This window comes from Rhinatrema bivittatum, chromosome 6, assembly GCF_901001135.1.
Source record: "Rhinatrema bivittatum chromosome 6, aRhiBiv1.1, whole genome shotgun sequence".
Classification (NCBI taxonomy): domain Eukaryota; kingdom Metazoa; phylum Chordata; class Amphibia; order Gymnophiona; family Rhinatrematidae; genus Rhinatrema; species Rhinatrema bivittatum.
The window spans coordinates 89,252,034-89,264,148 of NC_042620.1; the positions used below are offsets into that span (position 1 = coordinate 89,252,034).

Consider the following 12,115-nt stretch of genomic DNA (forward strand, 5'->3'; position numbering starts at 1 on the left):
ACTAAAAATATCTTTTAAATTACGATCACTACTTCTATTTAGTACTCACTAGCAGTGAAACAAACAGAACAATGGGTTGATATGGATCTTTCACCTCTGGATAATCTGGGTTCAAGTTTTGGTTTGGGTAAGAAACAGTTTAATTTCTAAAGTGTACCCTATCCGCAGACACATCTGTTTCCCCATTAGCAGCACTTCCCCTCTGCATGCTTTCTTTTGCGTGGCTTCTATCATGTACATATACAACTCTTCTCCTTTAAGGGTGGCCTATAGATTCAAGAGAAACCCACAGCCATTCAAGCTGCTCCTTCCTAATATACTGGATGACAGACTGGGGATCCTTAGTGATCCTACATGGAACTTCTAATTTGGGTCTGTAGGTTTGTAAGTATATGACACTTGTATTCCTTTCTCTTATGAAAGTTGAAGCGTCTAGAAACTATTATTTGTTAATCCCTTTAACAGATAAATGAAATACAATGAATTCAAAATCTGACCACTTCTTCCCATTATAAAGGTTATACACAACTCAGTCATGTTCACATCTCTTAGTGCTTCAAGCACAAACTTACCATATGCACACTATGGCCTATGTTCAAGAAGGTATTTTCCCATCCACACAGAACATGAATATAACCCTTTGGAACCCTGATTTCTCTGGGCACATCTCATGTTTACTTGATGACTCAGTTCAAAGACCATTTATTTATTTAAAAGCTCTTTTAGACTGGTATTCATGGGTACATCATATCGGTTTACATAGAACTTGAACGTTGTACAAAGAACAGGGTGCGATAACTTGGAGGGGGTAACATATCAGTTCACAATGAACTTGACTGAGGTACATAGAGTGGGAGGTGAAACTGGGGGGGGGGGAGTAAACAAAATTTGAAAGGGGGAGGAGTGTAAGGGCTGGATAGAAAATTGAGGGAACTAATGCAGGGGGAAGCGGGAGATGTAATAGGAGATACAAGAGAAGGGAAAAGAGGAAGAGTAGGTGGTGCATGGGGGGGAAGGCTATGGGGGAAAAGATGACAAATATATAGTACTAGGTGGGAAAGGATGATAAAGGTACAGCAGGTTAAGGGAGCAAATAGAGGGTAGTAGGGGGAAATATATACGTTATTAGGATAAAAGGGGTGTAAGGTGGTGAAAAAATATACGTTATTAGGGTATACAGAGGGTAGGAAAGGAGGATATATATGAAGTACATTATTTGGGCAAGCAGATTGTGGTAAAGCTGATGAAGGGAAAAAATATAGAACATTATATGCGCAGATACATTATTCGAGCATATACAGAAAATTATTTGAACATATACATAACATTGGAGCAAGAGGATTTGGTGGAGGGTGAAGAGAGCATATAAATAGCATTGTTAGAGCATAAAGGATTGGGGGTGGGTGGAGGGAGGATGGCTAAGATGAAAAATGGACGGAAGTTGTTCAGGGAACACTTGTTTAAAGAGCCAAGTCTTCAGCTTTTTTTATTTTTTTTATTTTTGGGTGGATGGCTCTAGACGGAGGTCTGGGGGCATGGTGTTCCAATCGACAGGGCTCGCTCTTTCGTAGAGTTAAGGTGGACTGTTTTAGGATAGGGGATGTGTAAGATTCCTAGGTATGCTGTCCTGGTTGGGCGATTGGGAGTGGAGAAGCGAAGACTATTGTCAAGCCATTGTATGTTACAGTTGTGTAAGTTTTTATGTACTATGGAGAGAATCTTTTATGAGATTTGGAAGGATATAGGCAGCCAGTGGAGTTCTTTGAGGACTGGGGTGATGTGTTCTGATTTACGGGTGTTAGTTAGCATTCTGGCGGCGGCATTTTGGAGCATTTGGAGTGGTTTAAGGGTTGAGGCGGGGAGGCCCAGTAGCAGGGAATTACAGTAGTCAATTTTTGAGAAAATTGTGGCTTGAAGCACTGTGCAGAAGTCATGGAGGTGAAGGTGGGGTTTCAGTTTTTTTTGAAGGCATGAAGTTTGAAGACGCAGTCTTTTAAGGTTGCGTTGATAAATCTTTTTAGGTTCATCTGGTTATCAATGGTTACGCCAAGGTTGCGTGCATTTTGCTAGAAGGGGGTCAAGGGGGGGAGGGGGTTGTTAAGAGGTGAGTGTGCTGTGTTATTGTGTGTGGAGATGATGAGAAGCTCAGTTTTTGCTGGTTAAGGGCAAGGTGGAGATTGGTGAGGAGGCGGTTTATTTCATTGAGGCAGTTTTCCCAAGTCTTTGAGAGACTTGGAGAGGGATTCTTGGATGGGAATAAGGATCTGAACATCAACCGCATAGATAAAGTGGGGGAGGCCATGGACTGAAAGGAGTTGGCAGAGGGGCAGGAGGTATATGTTGAAGACAGTGGATGAGAGGGAGGATCCTTGGTGAACGCCATGGTTAAGTTGGGTGGGTGTGGATTCTGAGATACCAATCTTCACTGTGTGTAGTGTCTGTCTTCAAGGTACGACTTGAACCAATGAAGGGCTGTTCCTGATATGCCGATTTCTGTGAGGCGGCTGATAAGGATGTTTATTCCTTCTTGTCCATGGTATTGAAGGTGGAGGAGATGTCAAGTAAGGCGAGAATGTAGGAGTGGTCATGGTCAAGTCCTTTGAGGATGGTGACTATAAGGGAGAGGAGTAAGAGGGTTTCTGTACTAAAAAACTTATGGGAACCAAATTGTGAGGAAGATAAGATGTTGTGGTTTTCTAAGTGTTCTGTGAGTTTGGTGTTGACGATTTTTTCCATGACTTTGGCAATGAAAGGAAGATTGGATATGGGCTGATAGTTTGATGAGTCGGTGGGGTCGAGATTAGGTGTTTTTAGGATGGGTTTTACTACTGCTTGCTTTAAGGATTGAGGGACTTTTCCGCATGAAAGGGAGCGATTATCTTGGCCAGGTGTTGGCGATAGTACTTGGGATGGATGGGAGTGATTTGGTGGGGATAGTGTCAGATGGGTGTGAGGAGGGCTTTAGTTTCTTTAGAACGGATTCAGTTTCTAATGCGGATGTTGAATCAAGGGCATCTAGGATGGTGTTCTGATTGATTGGCAGAGAGTGCGGGAGTGGGGTGGGTGTGGGGAAGCGTATCAGTATTTTTGCGATTTTATCATGGAAGAACCAGGCAAGTTCATCACATTTGATTTTGGAGTCCTCATCAGTGGGGGGGGGGGGCCATGAAATCTGGTGAATCTGAGAGCACAAAAGTGAATTCCTGAGGTTCTGAAGATATTTTAGAAGGAGCCCTATATGCTGATGTTCCTAAATCCAATCACTTGGATGGTCTGGAAAGGCTGCAAGTTTATTTACTCAGGTAGAACAGTAGTGACTGTAATGAAAGGCTGGTAAATCTATTTATTTATTTATTTATTTTTAACTTTTATATACCGACATTCTTGTATAGAATACAAATCACACCGGTTTACAATGAAAACATAACGTCACAAGAGAGGCGTTACATAGAACAAATAACGAGGCATGAACTTTGAACAGATAACATTATACATGAATAAAAGGGAGACGATGAAAGAACAAGGGAGAAGCCGATGGAAGGTAGGATGTGGTCTTGAACTAATCTGTGAGCTACAATGGGGTATTACTCTCATAGTTGAGGGTTCGATTGATATTAGATACTAGGTACGGAATAGTGAGAAAAAAACAAAAAGATACTCGGTAGGCGTGGTAGAAAGGGTGGGCATGACTAAGAAGGTCTGTTAGAGTGAATTGATCAGGCGAACGAGAAAATATGAACTGGTGTCTTCAGTCAGAAAACGCTGCTCTAAAAAGCCACGTTTTGAGGTTTTTTTTTAAAGATATTGGGCAGGGGTCTTGTCGGAGATCCGGTGGAAGGGTGTTCCATTGAGGCGGATCTGCTGTAGATAGGGCTCGTTTCCTTAGGGATATTTTTGCTGGAGGGGCGTATAAAGTGCCTTGATATGCTTTTCTGATCGGTCTGATGGAAGTGTGAGGGCAAAGATAGATGGTAAGTTCAATTTGGGAGAGATTGTGTAAGGTTTTGTGAATAATGGTAAGGACTTTGTAAAGGATTCTGAATTTGATGGGAAGCCAGTGGAGGTTGTAGAGGATGGGGGTGATATGATCTCTTTTTTTTTGTGTTCGTCAGAATCCTGGCAGCAGAGTTCTGTACCATCTGTAATGGCTTAATGCTTAATAAATAAGCTTGTTTTAATTGTAGGTCAGCAGATAGAATGTAATCACAATTAAAATAGCTTCTGACATGAAGAGCTGGGAAGAGCATATATTTCAAGGCTGTTATATTATTTTTATATTGTTTTACACTTACATCATGACTGGACAGCCCAAGCCACAGTGGAAATCCATCTCGTTTTACAATATCTTCCAGAAAGATCTGTTGAAATTCATCATGCATACTGGCTAGGTGCCCTCCCTTCTGTTTACATTCTCGTACTGCCTCATTCCAAGTCACTTTCTTTGGGATGATACTGTAAGTAGTATTGTTTTCAAAAGGTATATTCTTAGGCAGAGGACTGCTGTAGTCATCTTTAGGAGCTAATGGAAAATAATCAGTTTATATATCACATCAATATTCTACACACTACTAAACTGTTTAAAATCTAGAAAAGCAGCTACAAAAATTCTAGCAAACAAGCAAATGGGGAAAAAAGCAAGTTTGCTTTTCATAAATGAGGACCTCTGTAGACAGCAGGATGAATTAGTTATGATACATAGGTGACTATCAGATGATGCCGAACGGAATCATTTTTGTAGCTCAGTGGAATTTTCACTGCTGATTCTGAAATTCATGGGAGTTCCCTCGCAATGCTGCTTTGTGAACCTCTAAGTCAACTGTAGACTTAGCTTTAGACAATACCTGCCAGGCTCTCCAGAGAGGCGGGCAGGAATTAAGAATAGCTAATTCATCCTGCTGTCTATGGAGAACCCTGTTTATGGTATGCAAACTTGCTTGTCTCTGTTGATAAGCAAGGTTGAATTAGCCATGATATATGGGGAGTTGGAAGCTAAGGGTTGTGAGGTGGAGCACTTCTGAAAAAGCAAACTGGACCCCCCACACCCTCCTCTCTGGAAAGTGGACTACTGGATGAACAGGCTGCACAAAACTGCTTGCCCAAAGCTACCGCCACTTCTGGAGATTTTGTCCAGACTGTAATAGGATGTGAAGGTATGAACTGATGACCAAGTTGCAGATTTCTTAGTTGAGCCACTGAAGTAGCCATGGCTCTTACTTGATGAGCCTTAACAGTGTCTGGTATCTAGAGGCCAGCTACAGCGTAGAAATGTGTGATACACTCTGCTAGCCAATTGGACAATGTGTACATAGCAACAGTTAATCCCAGTCTGTTAGTATCATACAAGATAAAAAGTTGAGAAGTCTGACAATGTGGTTGAGATCTCTAGTAAATAGGCCAAAGCCTGTTTACGGTTCATTAAAGTATGGCCTTCTCCCTTTATTTGCATGAAGTCTTAGAAAGAATGTGGGAAAAACAATGACTCAATTCAAATAAAAAGCCAAAACAACTTATGGCAGAAACCTAGGGTGAGTGCACAGCACCACTTTGTTGTGGAAAAACTGCAGGTACAAAGAATAATGAACCAATGTTTATAGTTCGCTGATTCTTCTAGTTGAAGTTATGGTGACTAAACATACCACTTTCCAGGTAAAAAAAAAACTTTTAATGAAGCTGATTAATGGTTTGTAAGGAGACTTCATCAACTGCATCGAGACGACACAGATCCCATGGCACCGGTAGCTGGGCAATTGGAAGTCTAGTATGTGACAAGTCTTTCATGAACTTGATACCAGAGGATGGATGAAAATCGGCTTTCCAGCCATTTATTTATTTTTTATTTATTTATTTATTTATTTAATGTGCTTTGTATACCGTCATTCGGTTTCGCCATCAGAACGGTTTACAGAAACATGCAACAAATTTAACATTATCATCACATAGTCATATCATGTGGTGTAGGTTAGTAGCATCTGCTAGATTCTTGCGCATCAAGTTATTACATACTGCAAGTTGTTACTGCAAGTTGATATATACTGCAGAGTGTTACATATTGTAAAGTGACACATACTGCAAAGTGTTACATACTGCAAGTTATATCCTACTGCAAAGATATTTCCTACACGCTGTTACATACTGTAAGTTTTTCTTATTGCTAAAGTATTTCTTATTGCCAAAGTATTTCCTATACATTCATATTACTTAGCTGGGGATGTATCTTTTTTATGTTGTTGGGTTGCGTGTTTGATGTGTCTGCTGGCTGATTGAGTGAGTTTGAGTAGGCTCTTGTGAACAGCCAGGTTTTAAAGTATTTTTTGAACATTTTTATGTTTAGTTGAGTTCTTATTCCAATTGGTAAAGCGTTCGAGGGTGGTCAGTGGCAATAACACTGAGATGTACTCTGACTTGCGACATAGTGAGGCACAAAGAGGAGAGGAAGAACAAGTACTTAAGTACTTGTTCTTTGGAGCACAGGCAAATGGGTTCAAGAAGCCCTCCTGACATCAAAATAAAAAATGCTTCCATTTAAAATTGTAGGCTATTCTAATAGATGGTTTCCTTGCTGAAATCACAATCTCCTCAACTTCCTTAGACAGTAACAATGAGGAGGCATTGAGCACTCAATGTCCATGCTGTCAAGAGTGGGGAGGTTCAAATCACATAGGCCACCCTCTTTCATAGAGTCAGATCAGATAGTAGGGGAAGAGATGGGTGGGTTTCCAATCTGAAAAGGTAAGAGAATCATACTTGCCTGGGCCAAGCTAGAAATATGAGGATAAGTTGTGCCCAGTCTTTAAGTACTTTCTTCACCATTCTTGCTACCAATGGAAGTGGAGGTGAGGCATACATCAAATCTGCATTCCACTTGAGCAGAAAAACATCTGGAATAGATCTGAACTTACTATGAAGAATAGAGTACAATTTTTCAACTTTTCTGTTGTCCTCTGATGTGAACAACTCATTTGACAGGTGACCCCAGAGGTCAAATAGTCTGTCTGCCACACTTTGGTCTAGGGACACCCATGAGGGTGAAAAACTCTGCTGAGGCGATCCTCCAGTACGTTGGAAATCCTGGGAAGGTAAGTTGCTTGGAAAAAATGTCTGACAAAGCCTGCTTCCAAATTCTCAGAGATTCCTTGCAGAGGGTCCAAGATCCTGTGCCTCCTTGTTTGTTTATGTAGGACATCACTGCTTGGTTGTCTGTCTGATCAGAATTCTTTTTCCCTGAAGGAGATGCAAGAAAACTCTTAATACATGTTGTATAGCTTGTAGCACCATGAGGTTAATCTGAAACAGATGCTCTGTTCCTAACCAGATTCCTTGAGTTTGGAAGGAGCCTGTATGTGCGCCCCACTCTCCGGTGGATGCATCTATAGCTAGTGTTACCTGATGAGTCAGAATTCAAAGAGGAGCACCTATCTCCAGGACCTTTGGATCTAGCCACCAAAGGAGAGACTTTTCATTTTCACAGTAATCTTCACAGGGTACGACAAGGACTGAAGCAGTTGATCCCACTGGGTGTGGCGGCCCCACTGGAGAATTCTCATGTTGAGGCAGTCGCAGAGATCATATACGCCACTGCTGCCACACGTCTGAGGACAACAAGGACTTCTCGGGACAGGAACTGATCCTGCTGTAGCAAGTTCTGAATCAAGGTCTGAAGACAAACTGCCCGATCTGATGGAAGGAATTAATTCTCCTCCAATGAGTCTATCCATGCCTCAATGAACTTGATTTTTTGGGAGAAACAAGATTCAACTTGGCAAAGTTGATTATGAACTCTAGTGATTGCTTGGGAAGTTCCTGTCACCAGGTCAGTCATCCAGATAAGGAAAGACACAAATACCCTGGCAATGAGAAATGCCACTTCTACTGTTATGAATTTCATGAAGAGCTCGGGGCTGCAGAGATCCTGAAGGAAAGAACTTTATATTGGTAGTGAGCAGAATCCACCATGAATCCAAGGTATAGCCAAAGAGGTTGATAGATAGGTATTCGAGCTTACCTACCTTTCAGATGCAAAGCACACATCCACTCTCCTGTTTGAATAAAGGGCATGATGATGTGGAATTTCTCCTTTAACAGGATCTTGATCAGTCTTTGTAAAACCTGGATGGGTCTCAACCTCCCTGACTTCTTGGGGATAAGGAAATAGCAGGAGTAGAAGCTCTTGCCAAGGTCTTTGGGAGGAACAGGCTCTATGGGAGGGAAGTGACTCCACCTTGAGACTGTGCTGGGTCAAGAGAGATAAGTCTAGATTGAAGACTAAATGTTGGTGCAGTGCTGGAGGACAGGAGATGCGCAAATGTTAACCAGATTCCACAATACTGATCAGGACTTGGTGGCCGCATATTGCTTCTTAATCTGGATAACTATTTCTCTTACTTTGTCCCCAAATAGATTGTTCCCCAAACACAGGACATCGGCTAACTTGTCATGAACATCCTCACAGAAACTACTGGCTTTCATCCAGGCCATTCAGCATGCTCCAATGGCTACCACAGAAGATTTACTGCAGTGCTGAATAATTCATACACTGACTGGAGAAGGTGTTCACAAACTTCTGCATCCAGAAGAATCTACTGATAGCCTTCCTGTTCTATGTCAAAAGACTCAACCAGAGGCTTCAGTTTGTCAATGTAGTTGTATACATATTGTACATGTATAAATGGTGGGCTGCAATGCATGTGAAGAGTATAGAGCTCTGGAAGACCTTCTTCCCAAAACTGTTCAACTACCTAGGGTCCTTACCCAAAGGGGTGTTGGAAAAGATTCTAATCCTTTTGCCTGTTTTAGTGCCAATTCCACTACCACTGACTGGTGTGGTAGTTGAACTACTCCAAAACCAGGAGCCTATTGAACTCTGTATTTAAAAGTCCAGGTTCCTGGCTACTGGGGGCAGGAGGCCAGAATCTCCCACATTCTCATTTGTAAATCACATAGAATTGAATAAATCAGGATTGCTGCAGGTTTGGAGGTTGCTTCCTGAATTTGAAGTATCCTGAAGACTTCAGTGCAGGGATCTTTGTCCCTACTGATGTTGATTCCAATCATCTTGCCCAACTTGTCCAGGAATTTAGAGTACTAGAGGTCTTCTTGAAGAGATGAATGCTCCAGCAGGTCAAGTAAGAGGTCTGACAGGATCATACTAAACCCTTCCTTGGAACAAGAAGTGGACACACTAGCTCATGACCCCAATGAAGATGAAGGTGATCCCGGCGGGGTCCTCTGTCATCTCAGAAGGTGGTGACCCATGCACCTTCCTTAGACTGGCTAGATCTCCCCACAGAGAGGGATGGTACACCCAAGGGATAGATCTCACCACTGGGACCCTCTGATGGAAGCTCCTGAGGTATAGAGAGGATGACGACTCCCCCTTGGGGAAAACCAATCTTGCATTCTGGACAAAAAAGGTTCAAGTGTGACCTCCTTATCACTAGCTGTCAATGAGGTAAAGAAAGTCTTCACCAATTCAGCCATCTGGTCTTTGACCCAGAATGGGGGAGGGGGGGAGAGAAGAAATCCTTTGAAACCAGTGCAGGACCATCCTCCTGCAAAGTTCCAACTGGACTCCAGGAAGAAGCCCCCTCTTGGCATAACTGCACTAGCAGTTGCAGACAGACCAGTGCCACAATGAAGCATATCTGATCTGGAGTCTCCAGAAAAAGTCCATGATCTAGGTGGTAACAAGTATGCCAACATGGAGGGAGGTAAATGCAGGGTCCATCAAGGCCTATTCCTGCCTCTAGTGTGCCAATGGCAATGTCACCGGGGACCAGTGTGCTTACTGTGCCAGGGTCCAGTGCATCAATGGCTCAGAAGGGTAAAGCAATCAAAGGTGCTGGGGGCCTATATGTAAACTTAAGATTTGGTGGCACAGACAATCGCCAGCTCTGTGAGGAGGGCAACTGGCCTGCAGATGCATCAAGGGATTTACTGATCCTTGCTCTTGATGTTTTTGTTCTTGCTCTATCTATCCCTGAATTACCATGGAAAAGCATTTGGGGGAGCCTTGCTTGAGGAGCTCCTGCTCAACTTGGAGGGAGCCTGAAGAGGCCTGCTCCAAAAGAAGTAACAATAAACTTTTCATCAACATGTGAAGTTCTTCTAACTTCTAGGTCCTGTTTCTCTAGGACCTTGGTGACATCCAGCCTCAGCCATGGCAATTGGCTGTCAAGAACTGGTCACAGGTATCTATAATCAATATCATGGCCATCGGTGATGGGACATCTTACGACTGCAAACAGTGTCCTTGAAACTACTTGTAGGTGGTTTTCTTGGAGCCAGCAATCTTTTTTTATATCTGTATTTTAGTTTTGCAGAACTGAAAAATACTGTTGAGGAGCTGCAGGGGCAGTGAGTCAATTCAAAGTGAGATTTGAAGAGTAAAAAGACCAATATTTAGAGGGAGAGTACAAGGTCTGTGCAGAAACTCGGACAAAAAAAACTGAAGGACTTATTAGGCAGCACATGTGTGTTCTCCCACACACTCAGTAGTGCAAACTTTACTGAGCTAGAGACATGGATCCATTCAGCACCATTGGATGATATCACCTCCCTCCCTAAAAAACAAACATTTTTTTCAATGTCTACTAAGGGTAGAATAGCAAAATGCTCTTTTTCTGCAAAGTAAAACAATTCTGTGATGACACACAGGAAATTACCATAGGAAAGCAGGTTTATCACTACAGAACTCAAAATAACTACCGCCATAGGCACTGGAACGGGGCAGGCCACCTGGGCCCTGGCCTGTTCAGTGTTTTCTGGAAGCCATCCTGGAAGTGCTCATTGTTTGTCTGACTACACTGCTCTATGTATGCTCTTGCTGGTCTAGCGAGGAATACATATCCGTGCAAGATCAGCACTTCAGGAGCAGGAGAAGAAACTGCACGGGATAAACTGCTAGGGGATGGGGGGCTCCAAGGTGGGAGAGGGAAAAGGTGGCCTGTAAGTGGAGCCTGGCTGGGGAAGAGGGCCTGTGGGATGGAGCCTGGCTGGGGAGGGAAGAGGGGTGTCTGTGGCTGGAGACTGGCTGGGAGGTGGCTCAGGCTGAGGACTGATTGGGGAAGGGATTGAGGCTGACTGGCTGTGGGAGGGATTCAGAGTTGGTGGCTGGGGAGCACTGGCAAGCAGGTCTTGAAAATGGCTGACTAGCCATGTTATTTCTTGTTACTTGCTTCCAGGAATAGTCTACAAAATCTATAACATATTAGCCAAGGAGACTAAAGAATGCTACTGCTATTTCTGGAAGTAATAGGAAATAGATTTTATGGTATCTGCTAGGTTCTTGCGACCTGGATTGACCATCATCAGAGACAAGATACTGGGCTTGATGGACCTTGGTCTGACCAAGCATGGCATTTCTTATGTTCTTATGGGATGGGGGAACAGGAAGAAAGAGTTGTTCCCTATCCCTACTCTGGTCTTGCTACTTTTCACATTCCTACCCCCCCCTCTCTCTCCCAATCCTTAATGATCTCTCTCACACACATAGTTCCCTCCTTTATACTCACCAGCTTGCAATCCCAGATTCACCCACTTCCCCCATCCATCCTCTCTTCTCTGCCCTCCCCAATCCCAGACCTCTCCCCCCTTTCCTCTCCCAGTTCTCTCTCCATCTCTGTTCCTCTGGTGGGGGCGAAAGAGAGAGTGAGGGGCCAGGCAAGGGGATGGAAGATGCTGTGCACAGGGGAAAAAGAAGAAGTAAGCTGTCCAGTATTGTATTATATACAGAGTCTGTCTTCTTGCGATTTCCATTTCAATTTTTGTCTACATATTTTTAATTTGTGGTCAGCTATTCTGTATTTGGTGAGGGTCTGTCTGTGCTTTGCAAGTGTGACAGAGCTGAGGTATTCTGCTAGCATGGAGGGATCTGTAGCAGTCTTGTTCATTGTGTTTTCCCAGCAGGAGGTGTATTGGCATTCTAGGGCCTCGTGTAATATTTGTAGTGCTGCCTTTTCATAGGTAGGATTGTTACTTTTGGAGTCCTGTGAGTTAGTGCTGCTCTGGTTTGGAGGTTTGCTACATATGTGCTGAGTGGGGGATTTTGTTTTGCAGGATTTTGTATTTCACAATATGCCGGGAAGTGGACGAAGTTTGTACTCGTTATTTAGATGAC

The 12,115-nt window shown here is 43.1% G+C and overlaps 1 protein-coding gene across 1 annotated transcript in view; it reads right to left on the reverse strand.

Moving 5' to 3' along the window:
• LY75 (lymphocyte antigen 75) overlaps positions 1-12,115 on the reverse strand; it is a 397,255-nt gene that overhangs the window by 34,057 nt on the left and 351,083 nt on the right. Inside the window, exon 30 of the mRNA XM_029605582.1 lies at positions 4,293-4,519. Within this exon, the coding sequence (XP_029461442.1) occupies positions 4,293-4,519 (227 nt within the window). The remainder of the gene's footprint in view (positions 1-4,292; positions 4,520-12,115) is intronic.